The sequence below is a fragment of the Vicia villosa genome, linkage group LG5 (genome assembly GCF_029867415.1).
Source record: "Vicia villosa cultivar HV-30 ecotype Madison, WI linkage group LG5, Vvil1.0, whole genome shotgun sequence".
Lineage (NCBI taxonomy): Eukaryota > Viridiplantae > Streptophyta > Magnoliopsida > Fabales > Fabaceae > Vicia > Vicia villosa.
Genome location: NC_081184.1, coordinates 164,471,116 through 164,493,242, shown reverse-complemented (window position 1 = coordinate 164,493,242; position 22,127 = coordinate 164,471,116). Strand labels below are relative to the sequence as shown.

The 22,127-nt window shown below is 35.2% G+C and overlaps 2 protein-coding genes across 3 annotated transcripts; both read left to right on the top strand.

The window, feature by feature from the left end:
- The first annotated feature begins 5,649 nt into the window (after positions 1 to 5,649).
- On the top strand, positions 5,650 to 14,515 carry LOC131603683 (potassium transporter 3). Its single transcript, XM_058876099.1, has 9 exons — positions 5,650 to 5,914; positions 6,915 to 7,158; positions 7,276 to 7,524; positions 7,665 to 7,715; positions 8,072 to 8,332; positions 8,417 to 8,469; positions 8,877 to 8,991; positions 12,103 to 12,357; positions 12,947 to 14,515. Exons 1-9 carry the CDS (start codon positions 5,870 to 5,872, stop codon positions 14,047 to 14,049), a joined length of 2,376 nt encoding a protein of 791 aa, XP_058732082.1. The 5' UTR covers positions 5,650 to 5,869; the 3' UTR covers positions 14,050 to 14,515.
- A 2,631-nt stretch (positions 14,516 to 17,146) lies between these two features.
- LOC131603682 (uncharacterized) lies at positions 17,147 to 19,908 on the top strand. Of its 2 annotated transcripts, none has more exons than XM_058876097.1 (4): positions 17,147 to 17,613; positions 17,900 to 18,055; positions 18,777 to 18,848; positions 19,035 to 19,908. In XM_058876097.1, the coding sequence occupies exons 1-4, from the start codon at positions 17,458 to 17,460 to the stop codon at positions 19,701 to 19,703; spliced, it is 1,053 nt and encodes a 350-aa protein (XP_058732080.1). In that variant the 5' UTR covers positions 17,147 to 17,457; the 3' UTR covers positions 19,704 to 19,908. The 2 variants fall into 2 exon arrangements, with proteins under 2 accessions (XP_058732080.1, XP_058732081.1); XM_058876098.1 differs by having other exon boundaries at positions 17,150 to 17,604.
- The last annotated feature ends 2,219 nt before the right edge of the window (positions 19,909 to 22,127 follow it).

Sequence of the window (22,127 nt, the reverse complement as noted above, 5' to 3'; positions counted from 1 at the left end):
CTCTTGATTTCATCCTCTATACTCAAATCTGTCAAAATAAAATACAACATCAGCAGAATGTTTCAGATAAAATGCCGTATTTTTGGAGGACCTATTGAGGAATCATAAGAAAATGTAATAAACTCCATTTGTGTATGGATCACATTATTTGCAAACTTTTGCAGTCCTGATGCATATTTTTATCTCAGTGGTAAGAAAATTGATTTTGAGTGAATTAAAAAAAAATAGATTAAACTAAACTAATAAATGTATTAAAAAAATATCATTGAATAATAAATTTACATAACATATCCTATTAATAAAAAAATAAATAAGTATAAAAATTTATACATGTGGTTCGATTTAGTTTGGGTTGATTTTGAATAATCAATCAGAAATTTGATGCGAACTGAACGATTTCTACAAAACGACACCCAAACACATTCAATAATGTGAATATCAAGATGCACAATGGAGTGTGCTGGCATCTCACAACCATATACGCCAGTCCTAAGAAAGAAGGAAGGCAAGTGCTTTGGGACAATCTGTATCAGATTGCTATAGCTTAATGCAAGGGGGATGGATCAATGATATTCTCATGCCTAATGAAAAGCATGTGGGTTCATATATGTCTATTAGTAAGTTCAGCCTTTTTAGACATTGCATCAACTCGTGCAAGCTCCTTGATCTTGGCGCAGTTGAGCACAACAACACTTGAAAGGGCCCTAAAAAGAATAAGGGTATGTGTATCTATGAAAAGCTTGATCGAGGATTGTGCAACGAAGAGTGGGTGATGTTTCACCCAAAATCCCAAGTCAAAGTCCTCCCTAGAATTGATTTCTCGGATTACCATCATCTCCTCGTCTCTCTCACAAGCACAATATGCAGTAGAAAGAACATAAATTTTAAATTTGAAGCCGCTTGGGTAGTGGAAGAATCCTATGGAAAATTAATTGATAGTACGTGGAAAAGCAACAAATCCCTATTAACAAACCTAGATCAAGTCAAAGTAGATGCTAATAACTAAAACTATCACACGGTTAGGAGTATAATTCAAGCAAAGAATATGACTTTGAGAATAATCTCGGGTATCCAAAAGGCCATCCAAAATGGTCAGGGGAAACGATCTGTGGAGAAGATGGAAAGCAAGCCGCATAAAGATCTTTCTAATATCCTCCTTCCTCCTTTAAGAGAAACATGTGTGGTTTCAACGAGCCAAAGATAAATGACTCTCTGATGGGACATAAATACTTGTTTCTACCATGTAGCTGCTATCCAAAGGAAAAATAGGAAAACCATCAATACGATAAAAAATGATAAGGGAGTGTGGGTTAAAGACCAAAACCAAATTCAATATAGGTTTAAGAAGTGGTACCAATAACTATTTACAACTGATGTAGAAGTAACAACTTGGAAGATAACAAGTGTTACTTTCCCAAGCATTAACAACCAAACTCTAGCCTTTATCAATGAAGATCTTCAAGACGTAGAGATAAAGCAGGCCCTAATGGGTATCTCCCCCAGATGGGTTCCCAGCGGGATTTTATCAGCACTCTTAGAAAATTGTTGGAATAAACGTCTGTAACTTCATTATGTCCACCAGTTCCGCCCTATTGCCTTCTACAATACCACTTACAAGATAATGAGCATGATCATCGTGAACAGACTCAAGAATTTTATGAATAGGGTGGTCTCCCCTTACCAATCAGGCTTCATCGCAGGCAGAAGAATCCATGACAACATAATTGTTGCTCAGGAGATGATGCATAACATGCATAAAGCCAGAGGTAAGATACGACACTTTGTGATAAAGGTTGACCTTCCAAAAGCGTATAATAATATGAAATGGAATTTTCTCAATAAAACACTCACTGAGATAGGTGTTGGAAAAAGTTTGGTCTGCAACTATTTTTGAGTTTTGATGATAAAAAATGTTATTTTGAATGAAGAACAATTTTGTACTATAAATATGTTGTTAAGTGTGAAAATCAAAAGAAATCAAATTCTGACTTTGAAGAAGTCAAAGTCAAGTATGGACAAACCTGACTCTGAACAAAACACATCTGAAGTATGATCTCGGGAGAATATGAAGATTGGCAGAATATGAAGATTGGGAGAACCTAAAGATTGGAAGAATATGAAGACAGATAGAATCTGAAGATTGGTAGATAATGAAGATTGGCAAAATCTGAAGCAAGCATACTCTAAACTGAAGACACACTCTAAACCAAAAGGAGAAAACAAAATATGTTTTAATGAAGTCAAGCTTGTGAATTATCAAGTTAACAATTCTGAAGCTATTCATCTAGATCTACTCTAATAATGACTCTGATATTAAAAGACTCTGTAGTCTTAGGACTCTGAACTCTATAGACTATGAAGTCTCATTTTCACCAAGTTCTGGAGACAAACTCTGACTCTACTCAAGCTTCAACCAACACTTATTCGAAGCTTGTGACTAGAAGATAGTGACAAGATGAAGATTACGTGGCAAGAGTACAACTAGTACAAGATCAAATATTCCTTTCACTACTCTAAAAAAATTGGAAAAGGACAGTACTATTGTACTAACGAATATTCCCTCATTTCATCCTCTCATCCACTGCATGTTGCATGCTACTCCACTATGGTACTATTAAGAATTTCCAACAACTATACTTTTTATTGATATTTCAACTTCACCTTCCAACGAATCTATTTTATTGCCTATATAAAGAGGATTTGGAAGCTTGGAAAAGATAGAAGAAGATAAATAATAAGAATAATTGAAAGAGAAATCATAGAAAGAAGAAAAGAGCAAAGTGTTGAGAGAATATTTGGAACAAAAAAAAGAGAGAAACTCTTAGAGCATTATATTTCAAATCATTTACGTGTAATCTTTTGATCTTCATTTTGTGTAATCTGCTTATTGTGGAAGAAAATATATAAACACACAATCCTTGTATTTAACCTTTTGGTTAATTTTATTGAGTGACTAAGTGTTAATCAAATTACTCGAGAAGTCATTGACATGTATTCTTTGTAATTCATTGAGAGATTAGGGTATAGTCTGGATTCTCAAGAAGACATTGACTGTTAGCCTTTGTGGTTATAATCGAATAATTGATTATTGGATTAAGTCCTTATTAAGATGACAAAAACACCTTGGCGAGTGGGCTAGATTAACCTAGTTAAAGAGAAACTGGGATAAAAATATTTGTGTTTTTTTTTATCATTGTAGCATCTTTAGTGTTTGTGTATTTGGGTGAACGAAATTTTTTTTATTCTAGAAACCCAATTTAAACCCCCCATTTCTTGTGTTTCTCCGCACCTTCAATAGGCATCCAAAAAACGTTACAACACATTATCATGGAAGCTATCAAATATATGAAGATGACTGTCCTACATAAAGGCCAACAAGGAATTACTTCAGCACAAAGAAAGGCATAATACAAGGAAATCATATCTCCCCTCTATTTTTTGTCCTTTTATGGAAAAACTCACTCATTTAATCCCGGAAGCAGTTGTAAATGGTACTTGGAATTGCAAGAAAGTTGGTAGATGAGGTCAAGGATATCCCATTTAATGTTTGCAGATGACATGATCCTTTTTGGTCATGCCACTATTAAGCAAATGGATGTTATCAACGATATTCTGGAAAAATTTTGTGATATGTCAGGTCAAAGGATTAGCTTGGGCAAATCTAACATCTTCTTCTCCAGGAATACTAGTAACACCTGCGGGAGACAATTAATCCAAGTTGTTAGGATGAAAGAGACCAAAACACTTGGATTTTACCTAGGTGTTACCTTAACAAGAAGGAGTCCTAAGCTCAAAGATTATCAACATGTTATTGATAAAGTGAACAAGAAGGTATCTCTCTGGTAGGCTAACTAACTATCGATGGCAGGTAGGGTTACTTTGGCAAAATCTGTCCTTGAAGCTCTCCCAAGCTATTCTATGATGAATAACTCTGTTCCTATAAACTGGTTGAAAGATATACAAAATGTGCAGAAAAATTTCATTTGGGGAGACGAGACTAACAACAAACTATGCATATTGTGAAATGGAAAGAAATCATGAAGCCAAAAGATGAAGGTGGTCTTGGAATAAAGAGTCTCGTTGAGATGAATAAAGCTTGTATTGCTAAGCTAGCTTGGAATCATAAGAAAAGGGGACACGATTTAAGGTGCAACATGCTTAATGGTAAATACACGAGCATACACAGTAATTTTGATAGTGCTGAAGCTAAAATTTATGACTCCAGCCATTGGAGAAACCTTGTAATGTTGAAACATTTGATAGAGCAAAATTAAATAAAGGCATTTGTAAATGAGAAGGCTACAAAGGCGTTACACGAATGCTGCGTTGAACCTGGTCTCTACCTCAAGAGTTGTCTAATAAGCAACATTGGCAAAAACCTTAATATTAAGTATGTTAATGTTGATGAATTGGTAAATGAAACAGGTTACTAGGATTGGTGGTGTTTGAAAGTCTTGTTTCAAGAGGAAATTCTAGAGAAAATTGCTACAATAATGCCGCCAAGAGAAGATATGTGGTAGGGCGAAAGCGTGTGAGAAAGAGCGACTAATGGAAAATTCACTATTTAAATCACTTATGAAACAACTACTTATAAGAAAACTACACTCAAATCAAGAAATGACAGAAATATGGATACTCCAAGTTCCAAAAAGAAGTCACATGTTAATTTGGAAAGTCCTTTAGAATAGCTTGAAGACGAAGAAATTCCTTGTGCGGCGATAACTTCGTGATCCTATGTGTATTGAGTGCAAGATCAAGGAAGAAACAATCTGTCATGCATTAAGGGACTGCAAAGATACTATGAACACATGGAGGAAACTAGTGATTAGAATCAAGCATGCGAGTTTCTTTAACTTTACTTTGCAGGATTAGATAGCATTAAACATGAACACCAATCTCAGTAGATATGAAGAGAGGCAATGACAAAAAATCTGGGTCACTGTTTGTCACTGTATTTGGAGGTGGCGTAATAAAAGAAAATAATAATAGTAATGTTGATTACAGAGTGTATGATATTTTCTCCCAATAGAGATTACTAATAGATTGTACAATGATGACTTGGAAGCTCGCTTTAAGAAAATAATAATAGTTGCATAGTCTAAGCCTCGCCTTTTGAATCCCCCAATAATTTTTTTTTTACTTATTGGTAATTTTTTAATCAATTTACGATTTTTATTTAGATCAGATTGAAATTAAAGACCCCTAATTAAAACAGCTTTATTTTAGGCTCTCACTATTTTAAGTTGGTTGCAAACATCTTTTAACATTAAAAAAAAATAAATAATAATGGTCAATTTCCACTAAAGATGAGCACGTGCTAAAAGCAGACCCAGCACGTGCGAGCATTTTCCATGACACTGACGGCCAAAAAGGTGCACCAAGCTGAAAGCACTGTTAGATTCGTTTGCCAGCCATGTCATTATGCACCTCATATAAATAAATTCCATACATGCTTATTATGCATCATCATCATCATCATCATAAAGATAGAAATTGGATTAAACACGCTACATGTTAAAAAACGAAATTTTCTCCAAAATTATCCAAATATCTAACAACAACAAAGAAAAAAGCTACAATTAAATATTTAACAAATATTAAAAAAAATGCAATCCATTATTAAGACCCGTAACTTTCGGATCAAAATTAAACCATTTTTCATTTAACAAGAAAAAAAAATTGAATATTGTTTTGTCTATTTGTCAAAAAATTTAACAGCAATTTTTCAAAGGCCACTTTGCAATCGGAGAAGAAACAGTCGATTATTCCATTTTCCTTGAAATGAAACGAGCACGACGACGTTAAACTCATTCATTTCAACACTCTCTCTCTCTAAAACTCTCGCTCTGTTCTGTTTTGGCGCTTCGCTATGAGCTCAAGCGAATCGAATAGACAACGATGTTCATCTTCAACGGTACGTTTTTCTCTCTCTCAACAATCCAAACCCTAGTATAATCGCAGAGTTGATTACAATTGTTTTTCGCTTTTCTAGATTTCGATTTCTGTAACTTTTGATTCAAAGCCTTATGAATGAATGAATGGATTAATGAATGTTTTAATTCAGTAACAATCGATTAAGTTCCGTTTTGATTAAATTTTCTACAAAAGGATAATTAGTGAAACGAAATTAAGATCCGTTGTTTGTTTCGAAATCAATCTTCGACATAATCATGGATCATTGGATGGAAATATGATAGAGTTTTGCTATGATATAAATTGATTTCGAGTGAATTGATTAAGATTGGAAATGAGGTGAATGTAAAATGATTTATGTTTGTTTACGTTCATCTGAATGTGGATTAAATAATAAAATTGAGGCTGAAAATTAATTGTAGAGGCTAAAGTTTCAAATTCTAGCTTCAAGTTTGAATTTGAATTAGTCCGGGAAGCAAAAGTGATTCTACTTGAAAACATCTATACATGTCAAAATCAATTCTTCAAATTTAGAATAAATATTGGCTTCTCCAAAAATGGAACCAAACGCACACTTAGTGCTTTGCTCTAGTTGTTTATAAATTATATGTCTTTCCTCTTTCACCTTGAAGTTTGTTTTATTGAAATTATTAAGTGAATGTTTAGTTTCATTTTTGAAGTAGTCAAAAGTGATTTTAGAGGTGTATATTTGATTTTTGAAATGTTTGATTCTTCTAAAGTAGAATTGATTTTCCCTTTTGATTCTACTTGAAACTATTAATTGTAGCTATTGATTCTATAATTGATTTTTATGTTCAAATTTTTTATTCAAGTCACTGTTACATAAATGTATCCGAACATGAATCATTTTACATTCAACTTCCTTTTAGCAATAATCAATTTCAGAATGAATTTATTCAAAATCAGTTTTTGTCACTGCAGAACCAAACACTTGTTTCATTTATGTATGTTTTTAATGTAAGATTTATTTCTGTTGACAGGGGGAATCCAAACCTCAATGTAAAGTACTTTTATTTTTGGCATACCAGAGTTTGGGCTTTCTGTTTGGTGATATCAGCCTCTCCCCTCTTTATGTCTATCAAAGTATATTTTCTGGGAGACTGAAACATGTTCAAAGTGAGGATGCAATATTTGGCGCATTTTCTTTGATTTTTTGGACTCTCTCTATCATTTCTCTGTTGAAGTATGCTATTTTCATGTTGAGTGCAGATGATAATGGCGAAGGTAAGAATTGTTATTCATTATTATTTTGTGAGTTTTGATCCCCTGCTCCCCCTCAAAAAAAAGTCCCTTTCTTATATGTATTAAGTGGAGTAGTGCTAATGCATTCAACTTTTGCAGGAGGGATTGTTGCTTTGTATTCTCTCCTTTGCAAAAATGCAAAATTTTGTTTGCTTCCTAATCATCAAACATCTGATGAGGAGCTATCTACATATCGCAAGCCTGGTTACTCAAATAGAAATATACCACCCTCATATTTGAAAAAATTCATTGAAAAACATAAGAGCACAAAAATTATTTTGCTTGTTTTTGTTTTACTTGGTGCTTGCATGGTAATTTGTGTTGGTGCACTCATGCCTGCTGTTTCAGGTAAGCCAGCATCTTTTCTCCAGACAAACATGTCAGTTTTGTCTGGTAGAAAACGATCTGATTGATTTTTTACCTTGTACTTTTGTTTACCACGCATTAGCTCTATTAGTATCTCTAATGATCAGATTTTTATCTTGCAGTTCTTTCATCCATTGAAGGGTTGAAAATTGAAGCGAAGATTAAAAATAATAGTAAGTAAACCAATGTATTCTTCCACCGAACAGTTTTAAATGCTCAAAGCTTAAATAAGCTAAACACAATAAATGAATGAGTTTTATACTCCAAACTTCCTGTCTGGTGCATGGATTGTTTCAAAGAAAAAATCATGGTGTATTGGGTTGGTTCTGCTATGTGACATGGAGAGTTGTTTACAAGAAGTTTAGTAAAGCTTGCTATCCAGTATTCTTCAGTATAAACAAATCACTCCAGGATATTTATTCTGAAATTCCACACTAAATTTACCCCCACAGTTTTTAATGTTTCAAGTATATGTAAAACGCAGCATAGGTGATTTTTCTATTACAACTTACGCATTTAATCTATACAGGTATGGTGCCCCTGATTTCCTGTGTTCTACTGGTTGGACTCTTTGTTCTGCAACACCGTGGCTCCCACGCGATTGCTTTCATGTTTCCCCCCATAATCATCCTATGGTTACTATCTATTCTCATGATTGGCATTTACAATATCGTCAAGTGGAATCCAAGCATATATCGGGCTCTTTCTCCATATTATATATATAAATTCTTTTGGGTTACAGGAAAAGGTGGTTGGGCTAGTCTTGGAGGGGTATTTTTGTGTGTTACAGGTCTGTGTCTTATCTAAATTCCTTCTCCTGCTCGGGCGTCATTCTTACAAATACTTAATGTTTTTTTTTTTTGCATAACTTCAGGAGCTGAAGCTATGTTTACAGATCTTGGGTACTACAAACAAGCACCTGTAAGGGTAGGTGCAGTTAATAAGTATTGAGTAGGATTTCAATTTCATAGTTTAATGGTGAAGTTCCGTTCATCAATGTGTACCCTACAAATAGATACCCAATATTGATTAGCATTATTTGACAGCCAGTTTCTTTTAGGGTGATGAGGGTTTCATTTTGTCAGTGACTCAGTTTGTATACCTAGTTATAATATTCTTTTCAGATATGGACATGTTAGATGTGTCTTTTATATGTGAAAGAATTAAATTGTGGTATGAAACCATTAAGGATATAATCCACCTTCATCCATGATCTTGGCATATAATCGTGATTCCTAATTTTAAACAGAATGCCTTAACTCTTACGTTAGTGTTTATTTTATTTTTAAAATGATGGTTTTAACTTTTAGTATTGTATGCTTGTTACCACGCAGGCTGCATTTTCTTGTATCATTTACCCATGTCTAATTCTTCAGTACATGGGGCAGGCTGCTTTTCTTTCAAAGAATTTATCTGCAGTACCTATAAGCTTTTATGCTTCTATTCCAGGTCAGCTAATGTAAACTCTAAGAATAAATTTCTGATAGGTCATGTTGATTTCTGGAAGAAACGGAACAGCGTTGTGTGTGAATTTGAAGTATTAGCTTTCTATTCACTGTATCCCATTTGATAATTATGAACTGATGCCAGTATCGAACCCTATTACATTCAATTTCCAGTCAATTTATGTGGCTGAGATTTGATGTAAGGATTCTACACAAGAAGTAGAATAGCGTGAAGTAGATATTCTATTAATCACTTCAATAGACAACATTAATGTAAACATTCATAGTTAGACTTTCACCTCTTTTAAACATGAGTCCTCTCTTTGGAATGACTTTGAGATATTGTAGAAACAAAGTACTTATGACTGGGAGGATGAAAACATTCATTCTCTCTTATGTTATGAGAATAACCCACAAAGACACATCTAAGTGCACGAGAATCCAACTTAGTTCGGTGTTGCTTATGGACATGGACAAAAGCCAAATACTTGAGATTTGAGACCTGACATTATAGAAACAAAAGGAAAAAGTGAGATTATAAGCTCAACATGACTAACATTACCTATAATACAAGATGACACACGATTAATTAGATAAGAAACTGTCAAATCTACTTTACCTCAATATTAATTTTGAAGAGACATTTGGAAGATAAGAGCTCGAGCGACTTCAAGTAACGTTTTTTTTCTTTCCACGAAAACCATTTTGTTATGGTGTGTCAACACATGTGAATTCATGGATAATGCCAAGTTTATTAGTAAACTGAAAAAATTATGATTGATATTTTCTTTACCATTGTCTGAACGTATTCTCTTAATACCTTTTTCAAATTGTGTTTGTACCATATTATAAAATTGTATAAACAGTTGTAGTACTTGATTTGAGTAAGGATCCTCTCCATTTTTCAAAAGAAATGGAGGTGTCCATTACTATAGTTTTAGTGTAAATAAAAAATATATTTGCACACATTTCTAAAAGTTGTGACATTAATTGAACGATTATACATTAAAACTATAGTAATAGACATCTCCATTTCTTTTGAGAAATGGAGAGGATCTTTACTCACTTGATTTATTATTCATCAAGAAAATTCAAGTTACCCAAGAACAATCAAACAACAACTAAGCCTTATCCCACTAGGTGGGGTCGGCTACATGGATCGACTTTTGCCATAATGTTCTATCAAGGACCATGCTTTTATCCAAATCATTAATCTCAAGATCTTTCTTAATAACTTCTCTTATAGTTTTTCTGGGTCTTCCTCTTCCTCGAATTGTTTGCCTTCTCTCCATCTGCTTACTCTCCTTATTACAGAATCTACATGTCTTCTCTCTACATGCCCAAACCACCTAAGTCTATTTTTCACCATCTTCTCTACTATAGGCGATACCCCGACACTCTCTCTAATAGCTTCATTTCTAATTTTATCATGTCGAGTCTTACAACACATCCACTGCAACATCTTCATCTTTGCTACACTTACTTTATTCTCGTGTTGATTCTTAACCGTCCTACATTCTGTCCCGGACAAAATAGCAGGTCTTACCGCAGTCCGATAAAACTTCCCATTCAGCTTGAGCGGTACCTTTGCATCACATAAACCACTTGATGCCTGTCTCCATTTCAACCATCAAACTTGAATTCAATGTTAGCTCTTGGATGTGTTCTGTGAGTACATCCAAAATTAAAGTAAAAAGGTAGGGGCTTAGGGTTGACCCTTGATGCAAACTAATTGTAATGGGATAAATCGTCTGTCTCTCCACCTTGTGTCCGAACACTAGTCGATAATCTTTTATACATATCTTGGATAACTCGAATATATGTAATCCTAACCCCTTTCTTCTGTAGGGTTTTCCACAAAATCTCTCTAGGCATTCTATCATATGCCTTCTCCGAAAACAATCATCAATTAAAAAACAAACCATCTCGCACTTGAAATTTTAGTATGACTCAAACGAAAAGTAGTTTGGTTATGTTTAGCAAATTGAAAAATGTCACAATTAGAAGATTCAATAAATTGCTTTAAAAATAGGGATGAAAAAACACACTTCATTAATGTAAAAGAAGGATGACTAAGACGTTTGTGCCGGAGCCATATTTAGGAGGCAGAAGTAGACTTTGACTGAAAATGAAGTGCAAAAAACAACACCTTATAATCAGTCCGTTCAGTGCATTAGAGAGATGGTATAACCTTCCATGTTCCTTAGCAATTCCAATTGTATTCCCCGTTGCAACATCCTGCAAAGTACAATGAGAATAATAAAATATAACTGCACAACTATTATTCTCTGTAAGCTTAATAATAGAGATAAAGTTGTTTGATAGACCGGAAGCGTGAAGTACGACTTTGAATTTAAAAGATTGAAGATCAATGTCTTCATAGCTATCAACCAAGTATGAGAACCATCTTCAACAATAATACTTGAAATGCCAGTAGGAGAAATATTCTTCAATTCTAAGATGGTATCACCGGCTATCGGGTCACCCACAATTTATTTCCATGCTCCAGATGTCCAGTCCTGGTCATGAGGGGTGTGCTAACAGTCCAACATCAAACAATATATGGCCTGAACATGCGTTTATAAGTATGCGCAATTCTCACCTTACTAACTGGTTTTGTAAGATTGAGTTAAGCCCAACCACATATTTTGAGATGGTATCAGAACCTATCTTAGATCACTTGTTGGATCGTCCACGCTTCGGCCTCATTGAGGCCCGAGCGTGAGGGGCTGTGTTGGAATTTCCGCCTTTTCATTGCGATCCGCCCCTAGTCGCCTAAATTACGACATTTGGCTTGCCTTCATTGCAGTTTCCAACACCTTAATCGTGTTGGGTTTGAAGGGGTGAATTTAGCACCACACTGCTTAGAAATATGGCCTGCATTGTGTTTATAAGTGGGGCCTGTATTGTGTTTACTCCACTCACTAACCTGTCAATTTTTCATGCTGGTTTATGATATATGGTATCAGTGGAATAACATAACCTGTTAGCATTTTGGTTTCTAGTATGCAAGAAATATTACTCTAGCACATTAAACAATATAGTTGAGCTGACTACGACGTCCTGCAATATGTTTTCAATGAGAATGTAGTGATATGTTTTTGTCATTTTGTAGATGTCTTCTTTTGGCCGGTATTTGTGTTGGCTGCTTTGGCTGCAATAGTTGCAAGTCAGGCTGTCATCTCTTCGACATTCTCAATTGTCCAACAATGCCATGCATTTGAATGTTTGCCTCGTGTCAAGGCAATACAATCTAGAAGATGGATCAATGGTCAGACGTATATACCAGAGATAAACTGGATTCTTATGGTAATCAGCCTGGCTGTGACAGTTGGATTTGGAGACACAGGCCGTATAGTATATGCTTATGGTAAGCTGTCTTACAATGTTATTTAAAATTCATATTTAAGAGCTCATGGGTCTTCATACTTTTGTTTTATCCTTTTGGCTATTTAATTCTATTTTTTCCAGTAATTTTTTAAGACAGAACTGCATTCTCTTATGTATTACGTGGTTTTGAAATATGATTCTCAATCCACTGATAATAGTTTAACATACTCAGTGAACCATATCATGCTAACTATATAGAAATCGTAAAACTGTCGTTAGAAGTCAGAATTAGCATAATGCCGTAATTTTGATTTGCTATCTAGGTAAGACTTTCTTACATTATGATCTATGACATGTTAATACATCATTAAAAGAGTTAACTGATAAAAGGTGTCTAATGATTTCAAATTCTTTGAACCACGTGGCAACATAATATTGGATGTAACCCTGCTAGTGTAAAGATATACACTTACAGTGGATGAAAATTAAATTGTGTTAAAATGGCTTATTATGTAATGTAGAAGATCCGATAATTGTGATAGATTTATTTTCTTTTAATTTCTGGATAACTGTATCATTCACTGCTGTATTTCAGTTGATGATTGCTAATACCATCATCTTAATTGCAGGGATTGCAAGTCTGTTTGTGTCATTTGTGACTACATGGTTGACATTACTCGTCATCAACCTTGTATGGCATCGAAGTCTCATAGTTGCTATGGCATTTCTCTTAATCTTTGGTTCAATAGAAGTCCTCTTTCTCTCTTCTTATTGCATGAAAATCCCAATAGGTGGCTGGGTTCCAATTGTGCTCTCCTCCCTCTTCATGGTTGTTATGTATGTCTGGCATTATGGTTCTAGAAAAAAGTATTTCTTTGATATGCATAACAAAGTTTCAATGAGGGGGGTCCTTACATTGGGTCCTAGTCTTGGGATTGTAAGGGTTCCAGGGATGGGCCTTATCTATACTGAATTAGCGTCTGGAGTTCCTGCCAGTTTCACTCATTTCTTGACAAATCTTCCAGCTTTCTACCAAGTGGTTGTTTTTGTTTGTGTTAAGACCGTCCTTGTGCCTTCTGTGCCCCATGCAGAACGTTATCTCATTGGTAGAATTGGTCCGAAATCCTATCGGTTGTATCGATGCATTGTTCGATATGGTTACAAAGATGTTTATAGCCATGAAAATGATTTTGAAAATGAACTGGTGATGAGCATAGCAGAATTCATTCAACTGGAAGCTGAAGGTTGTTCTGGAAACCAAGATGGTACTGCAGATGGCCGTATGGCGGTTGTTAGAACGTCTGGGAAGTTTGGAACAAGATTGCGAATGTCAGAATCTGCTGGTGTTGAAGAAAACGACAGTAATAATCTTCCCGGAGCTTTGACTGTTACTAGTAGTAAATCTCCGACATTGAAGAAGCTGCAGGCCATGTATGAGCAGGAATCACTTGAACTTAACACTAGACGGAGGATTAAATTTGAGCTTCTAAATACAATATATAGAGATCCACTAGTAAAGGAGGAGCTCATGGAACTTGTGGAAGCCAACCGCGCAGGAGCAGCATATGTAATAGGCCATTCTCATGTAAAGGCCAAGTGGAATTCCTCCTTTATGAAGAAGTTTGCTATAAACCTATACTCTTTTCTTCGGAAAAATTGTCGTTCCCCAGCTGTTGGACTAAATATTCCCCAGACTTGTCTAATTAAGGTAGGAATGAATTACCATGTCTAGCATTAAGATGCTGAAAATATTGTGACCGCGGATGTGATTTATGCAACCCAGAAAAAATGCCGCCTGGGCTTTCTCGACCAGCAAGATTACGCTACTTTGGTATATTAAACTGATAGGAATGTCATTCAAGAATCTCCTCTTGGCATTGTTGGAAGAAAGCTACATTTAATTGCCAAGAATTTTGACTTTGATGGCGCTGACTAGGTATGTGAATTACTATTTTGTTGGATAAGGAGTTATGTTGGGGTCTCTTACCTGTTTAATGTGTTTTTGAGCTTCCCAAATTACACTTTTGAGAGTCAGGTCTGTCTTAAGTCTAGTTTTGTTGAAGTACTTTGCATGTAAGCATCTAATGCTTCCCTTGTTCATTTTTGTAATCATCCTCAGCATCGCGAAACAAGGAAATTATTTGTAATCAGAAATGGAAAGTTATACATAAACTATATAGGTTTGAATTTTTCATCTATTTTGGCAGCTACAAAATTCATCTTTCAGGTTTGTCACTTAGTTGGTTTTGTTGAGTTTACTTAAACCACTTCTTTTAGCTGTTCCTTGTATATACTCAAACATTCTATCATTAGCTGTTCCTTGTATATACTGAAACATTCTATTGTTTAGCTGGAACTTTATTGGACCAGTTCCATAAAAATATACTATTTTATCAATTTGGGGAGGAAACATGTTTCAGATTTTCAAATTTTTGAGGCTTATAATTATAAGGATGTCTAGTTCACCATAATTATGGACATGAAACTTGGGTTCATAATAGAAATAGGTATTTTTGGGTAACAACAGATCATTGATAACTCAAAGGAAACAATGATGAGTGCCAGTATACAAATTGAAATTAGCAACACCATCATGTTAAAATTTTGTTCTTGCGTGTGTAAAGAAGTAACAAAAGAACATCAGATAAGCAGTTAAATTTAATCGTAAGTAAGAAAGAAAGGTTGAGCTGCAAAGAACAAACTATGATACATGAAGAGATATGAACCAATTATAACCAACCCTTTGAAAATAATAATTCATGAAATAGAAAAAGATGAAAGACCATTATTGTGGAGTAAAATACTCACAGAAAAATGCTCTACTAGTACTTCCTCTATTTTATAAAAATTGTCCTAATTGAATTTTATATGGTTTTTAAGAAAAATATTAAATATATTTATTTTTATTGATGTCTAAGGTAAGAGTTTAATTAAATCCTTCACAAGTAAAAAATATTTACCGTGAGATTTAATTTATGAATTGAATTTCTCAAAAATAAAAATAGAATATCTACACCATCTCACACACATTAAGTCATATCTATATGATTATCTATAATAGAGAATAAATAATTGAATTAACAACAAAAACAAGTCTTGTGCATTCTTAACCGAAAATAAATAACTGAACTAACACCAAAACAAGTTCTGTATGCTGTTTGTCCATGATTTTTTCCCCATAAAAAAGACATTCAATCCTAACTAATCATTTCAAGATGGAATTTGGCTTCTCATCCTTTTTCAACTTCCTTTAGCTTTTTTATGATGTTTTTTCCTTGATCAAAACAAATGGAATTTGGCTTCTCTTCCTTTTTCAACTTTAGCTTTTTTATGATGTTTTTTCCTTGATCAAAACATTGCTTTATGTTGGTTGTTGATCTTTCTACTGCAACCAAACTCTTCAACCAAAGTTTTCTTTAGGTTTTTTCCTTAATCATGTCATATTGTATTTTATTTCAAGGTTTTGATCTTGATTTTAGTTTGAAGACTTCATTATAATCTATCTCTTAACCACAACGATGCTCCACTAAGGCATATTTTATCTTGATGTCGAGGTCGTTACAAAAATATGAGAACCTTTGACCCATAAGTTGAGCTTTGTTGTCTATGATGATTGAATATAGAATACCATGTTTGTATACAACATTCTTCCAAACACAATTTTGCATTTTTTTTCCTTCAGACATGGTAGATATGAACTCGACCTCTATCCACTCAAAAAAAATTATTTGATGGCAATTACTATGTATTTTAGGTAACTTGATGCAGGTAGGGAAAGACCAAGAATGTCCAACCTCACATATTGAAAGTCCATAATGTCACGATTTGGTGTAACACATGAGTAGATTATGTGATTGGTTGCTAAATTGTTGGCATTTGTCGCACTTTTACAAAATCTCCTTACAATATAATTTTATAAGTGGTTAGTAGTATCTTAACTCGATGACCTTTCGGCATAAGGTTCTAGCTTCACAATGGTTTCCTCACACTTCTTTAGAGATTTCTTTCATGATATACTGTCTTTTTCCTCTTATAAACATAACATTAGAGGATAGGAGAAGCCTCCTTGAATAGTTTGTCATCTATGACAATATAGTGCACTCTAACTCACTTGACCTTGATCCACGTTGAGTTGGATATTAATACAAATACCTCAACCTCAAAAACATGAATTTGTGTTGGCTAGATTCCCTTGTTAGCTAGCTTTGCCAACTCATTAGTTTGGTGTTTTTACTTCGAAGGATATATTTAACTATTATCTCCTCGAACATCTCTATAAATGATGTAACCTTGTTTAAGTAGTTGATCAAGTTCTTTTCTCTTGTTTGATACTTTCCTTTAACCCAATTTTCAATTAGATGAGACTCATCATTGACTTGAAGATTTGAAATCCATATTTTTCAAAGTAATTATAGGTTTATTATCAAGACTGCATATTATGTTGTATTTTTGCCGTTCATAAAATTAAATTGTAAATTTTAATGTATGCCAAAATCTTAAGGTTCTTAAAAAAAAAAAACTCCAATACGCACTAATATTAAATGAACAATAAACAAAAATGTTGATATCTATCTCAAAGATTTTTTTTTAAAAAATTCGATTTTGTATTTCTAACATGTTAAAATATAATTTATATATATTTTTATAATAAGATTTTGTACCTTAAATTTTAAACACCATGTTATGTCATCCATAATTAAATCATACAAATATTATCTATTTATTTATATAGAGAACAAATTTAGTGTAAATTAATGGAGCTAATAAATTGTTTTGTTGTGATTGAAATACTATTAACCTTTTTTGATTGAAGAATAGTATTTACCTACCCCCAATGTTTAATGCTATTTTATACACACCCCGTTAAACTCTCTACCCAATCCATTCTCCCCTACCCTAACCCCTCGAATTTCCCCAACTGTCTTTCTTCACTCTATTTACTCATCAAATCCAAATTCTTTCCTTTTTCCAAACCCTCCTAAATTTTCTCACTCACCAGTATATTCCTTAGAATCTTAGAAAAAAAATAGTGTTGTCTTCTGTGTATGGAAGAAACTAGAACCATAACTCGAACAACAACATCTTCAAATCCAAATCGTTCATGTGATTCATTATAGGGTTGCAGTTTACCGATTCATAAATGTTGTTTACCTCTTCTTCTCACTCTGTCTTTTCTCGCCAATCGTTTCTTCCAATCAAGGGTTTTCTTCGTCCTCCAACACTTCGTCCTTTTCCTACAACAACCATTCGGATCTCAAATTCTCGTTTCAATTCACCAAACAACAACGTAAGTAAGGTTTATTTGTGAATTAAGGGTTTTAATTTTATTGATTTTCTGTTATGGGTTGCTTTTTAATTTTTATATTTTGATGAAATTGATGAGGAAAAAGAAAAGGGTTTGAAAAAGTTCTTACCTTTATCCTAAATGAACCTCAGAATCTGAGAGTTTTGTATAAAGTTTTGGTTGTGTGATTATGGATGAAAGTGGTGTGGCAAGATAGTGTTTTTAGGGTGTATATATATAATTTTGTGTTGAAGTGATTGGGTTTAACTTTTTTTTGGTTTGGTGTTTTTGATTGCAGAAATTGAGTATTCTGTGTTTTAGGCATGAAGAGTATCATTCTTCGGAAACGCCGAAACCTGAGATTATAGACCATTGTCTTCATGAGGAGTTGGTGCAATCTGAATCCAAGGAGTCTAGTGTCACTAAAAGGGACTGGAAGTCAATCTTTCCGAAGGTCGGATGTTCATTTGTTTACTTTTGTATTTTCTGTTTACTATGCTGATGCATTGTCTAAGGGTTTACATATATGTGTTAGTTATTGCTGAATATGTGCTCTTTCCGAAGACCATGTTATAGATTGATTGAAGGTTCAATGGATGCACATGAGGATTAGAGTGATTTGTAGAGGATAACAAGGGGTTTTATTAGGGTCAGATCGATGACTGTTCAAGTGCTGAGAATGGTACTGCACTATCAGGATTGTGATTTTGATTTTAGAACAAATCAAAGAATGCACTAGGATTTTGGTCACATTCTCACACAATCAAAAGACGAACGCAATTTTCTGTCTAAATACAAATGATCGTTCTATTTAAAAAAGTATAGCAGCTGTTAAAATTGACCTATAATTTCTTCTGTAAGATATAGAAATGATCCCAAGTATAGAGTCTTGTATTACTAAACCCGTGAGAAAAACACAGCTGTTAAAATGAAGTCACCGTTTGGTATAATTGAAACTGAACTAAAATATTTAGAGATGATCTGATCTTTAAATTATGCCTTATTGATTTCACTGCATCTACATCGTCTTGTATCATCAAATATGGAAACATGCATTACTTTGTTAGTGGTTGATAGAATGGTATTAAAATGCCGTGTTTTTAATCTAAAAAAGTATCCTTTAAATGTTTTCACTTGTACGAATCTGTTTACTCAAAGACTCAGTTTCCGTGCAGGTTGCAAATGAAGTATTCAATGGGATTGGTAAACGATGGGTTGTACCATGGAGTGCAATGACAATATTAAAAGTAAGTGTTTCTCTAAAGTTTAATCGAAATATAATTAACCTAAATTACTCTTGTTTACCAAATCCTCATGGTTAAAATTTATGGTAGATGTGGTATCAGTGGAATGTTATCCCAAATGAGCAGAGTTGAAATTCTGAACAATAAACGCTCAACATGAGGCTGTAATTCGTGCAATCTTTGACGCAGGTTATGCTTCTTTGGACATCAGCCTTTTGGTTTATAGGATCTTGGATGGTCCCTTTTGCAGCTCATATAACCGGATTTAGCAAGGATTCTTTGACATTCAGGGGACAGGCACTGTTTAGCCTCGTCACTGATGTAACCGAAGGGCTAGCCGGGATTGCAATTCTTATCCGATGTCTTTCACGATTCCGTCCCCTTCCACCCGATTGGTTCAAGTTTAGCCCTAAAGGGTATTGGCAATTTGACGTCGTAATGGGATGTCTCATGTTTCCCCTTGTCAATCGGCTATCTCAGTTCAACCTTGACCTACTACCTATCTTACCATCTACACAAATCACCCTTTCAAGCGTTGAACAATCGATAAAAGCAAGGGATCCCGTGGCGATGCTGTTGTATGCAATTGTAGTATCCGTCTGCGCTCCTGTGTGGGAGGAGATAGTTTTCCGTGGCTTTCTACTCCCGTCTCTCACCAAATACATGCCCGTGTGGTGTGCGATATTGGTAAGTTCGGTTGCGTTTGCGCTTGCACATTTTAACATACAGAGGATGCTGCCACTTATATTTCTTGGGATGGTGATGGGTGTAATATTTACAAGGTCAAGGAATTTATTACCATCAATGTTGTTGCATAGTCTTTGGAATGGCTTTGTCTTTTTAGATTTGATGAAATAGCTTCTTTAAACTTAAGATGATTCTTTAGTAATCAGGAGGTAGACACTATTATTGTAGATAGCAATGCTTTGGATCAGCATATTCAGTAGCAAATGCATTCTAGAACAGAGTACCTAATTGTTAAGGTACAATGACAAATTGTATGTGTAACGGATTCTTACAATTGTATATTGTGAAAATGAAAATCAGGGACCTACTTTGTCTATATACCTTTTCACCAGATATTCTTGGACTGTAGTAGTGGTTTGGTTGGTGTATTATCTTTTAAAATGAGCATTTCAGATTGGATCTTCATAGTAGTTGTTTTATAGCAGCCAATATAGAATATTAACTAGGAATTTTATCAATATATCATAGATTTGGTTTATCTCTGGAAAATATAACTTCATTACAATTAACAAGTCTCTCGTGAGGAACTACAACGGCGTCCGGCGCCCCTAAAAGCGATTTTAGGTTTCCGGCGTCCCCAATCTCCCAAATGTTCGGTGGGTTTAGGAGTCACGAGGAAGGGTGGAAGGAAGCTTCGAGGAAGCAGTTTCGTAACTGGTCTCCGGCGTGGGATTCATTTCCTCTAGGCAAACTGAAGGTGGAAGATGGAAGGGTGAAGGTTGTCTCGATATATTTCTCTGAGTTCCCAGAGAGATGCCGAACAAAAGACTTTTTTGAGCTTTTTGGATGCGTAGGTGAGGTTGTAGAGGTATCTATAGCTCCGAGGAAGAATAGGATTGGCAAGAAGTTCGGGTTTGCGAGGTTTGTGGAGGTCGACGATGCCCGTCTTCTCGCGGTTAAATTGGATAACATAATGGTGGAGGGGAAGAAGATTCACGCGAATCTTCTGAGGTTTGATAGGTTTGTGAAGGAGGGAGGTGTCAATAGATTGAGAGGGAGCTTTTCTGGTCCGCAACGTCATTCTGTTAGGAGGGCAGAAAGTCCTTGGATTGGGTCGGGCACAAGGAGAGAAGGAGTTACTTTCGCAAAAGCTGTTCTGAAGAAGAAGGAAAGGGATGGGGGTTGTAAGGTGGTTGACATTTCTTATGTGGTTAAGGATCAAGACAATATAAGGTTCTCAAGTGCAAAGCTGGGTGAAGTGCAAAATTCTGTTTCTTCTTAATCTCTGCAATTTGCCCTGGAAATGGAAGGGTTTTTCAATATACATATCTCGGTGTTGGGCCCAAATCTCATGCTGATTGAAGAGGAGATTCCAGGAGCATTAGGGGTTTTCTTCGAAGACGCGAATTCCATTTGGAAGAAGTGGTTTAAGGCAATTTTGGATTGGAGGGAAGATGCTGTTGACTCTGAAAGATTGATGAGGATCAGGGTGTTTGGCATTGCTTGTTGTGCGTGGAACAAGGATTTTTTTTTGTATTTTTGGCGAACAAGTTTGGTTCCTTTGTGAGTACTGATAGCAGAACAGAATCGGGCATTTTCTTTGATGTAGCGGTGCTTACAGTGAAGGTTCGGTACAGTTTCGTTCTTCAAAATTCGGTCACAGTGGATATTAACGGCAAGACGAGGACGCTGTATGTGAGTGAGGATCACTCCTGTCATCAGTCACATTCAGGTACTTTCTTATCTCAATTCCCTGAGGCGACTTCGTCTGAATCTTTAGATTCGGATGAGGTCTGTGATTAAGACACAGGTGAAAATGAAATTGAAGAAGAAAGTGCTGACTCAATTGAAGAATTCTCGGTGGAAAAACCGGTTAATTGCGGTTTTGAGGGCGGTGGGGCTGGACCGGTTCTGTCTTGCGGTTCCGGTAATGTCAAGGGGATATCTGAAGATATATTAGAAGGTTCTTTCGACAGTAAGCTATTTGTTGTAGTTTCGAGGGAGGTGGTTGGGGAGTCGGTTCTAAATGAGGTTGTTAAGGGAACGAAGGAGGGAAACGAGGTACCTAAGGGTAGGATGGAGGTGAATTCTGTTTGTTCTCTCTTCGATAAGGCTAGTAGGCGACATAGGAAGAGTAAGTACCGGAAGATGGCGGATTTAGGAGGGAGAATGGGAAAGGGGTTGGTAAGAAAGAAGTTAAGGAAGGTGAATAGGAAGGTTACATCGCAACAGGAGCTTTTACCTTTTGAAAGAGGTAGAAATTCTGGTTCTGATAGTTTGAACCAAGTGAGTGGCGAAGAGCAAAACGAGTTCTCGGACATAAACAGGAACAACAAAAAACAGTGGGATTTTTTACAAGGGAATGGCGGTAAATTGATGTCGGCTTTGAAGGCTTTGGGTGTGGCTAAAAGTAGCGAAGTTAAAAGGAGGGTGTTTAGTCAAATCGAAGGTTTGGTGAAGGAGGAATCTTGTCTTGGAGTAGTGGGGAGGGAGAAAGTTAATGGTTCATTATGATTGTCGGTTCTCTAAATATAAGGGGGGGGGAGGAAATGCGTTAAAAAGAAAAAGAATTAACGATTTGATTAAAAAAGGAGG

Excerpts from the sequence above, each read along its gene's own strand:
- LOC131603683 (XM_058876099.1), top strand. The coding sequence starts at position 5,870 with ATGAGCTCAAGCGAATCGAATAGACAACGATGTTCATCTTCAACG. Across the intron at positions 7,525-7,664 it reads ACTCATGCCTGCTGTTTCAG|TTCTTTCATCCATTGAAGGG; the intron begins GTAAGCCAGCAT and ends TTTATCTTGCAG. Across the intron at positions 7,716-8,071 it reads AGCGAAGATTAAAAATAATA|GTATGGTGCCCCTGATTTCC; the intron begins GTAAGTAAACCA and ends TAATCTATACAG.
- LOC131603682 (XM_058876097.1), top strand. The coding sequence starts at position 17,458 with ATGTTGTTTACCTCTTCTTCTCACTCTGTCTTTTCTCGCCAATCGTTT. Across the intron at positions 17,614-17,899 it reads CAAACAACAACGTAAGTAAG|AAATTGAGTATTCTGTGTTT; the intron begins GTTTATTTGTGA and ends TTTTGATTGCAG. Across the intron at positions 18,849-19,034 it reads GTGCAATGACAATATTAAAA|GTTATGCTTCTTTGGACATC; the intron begins GTAAGTGTTTCT and ends TCTTTGACGCAG.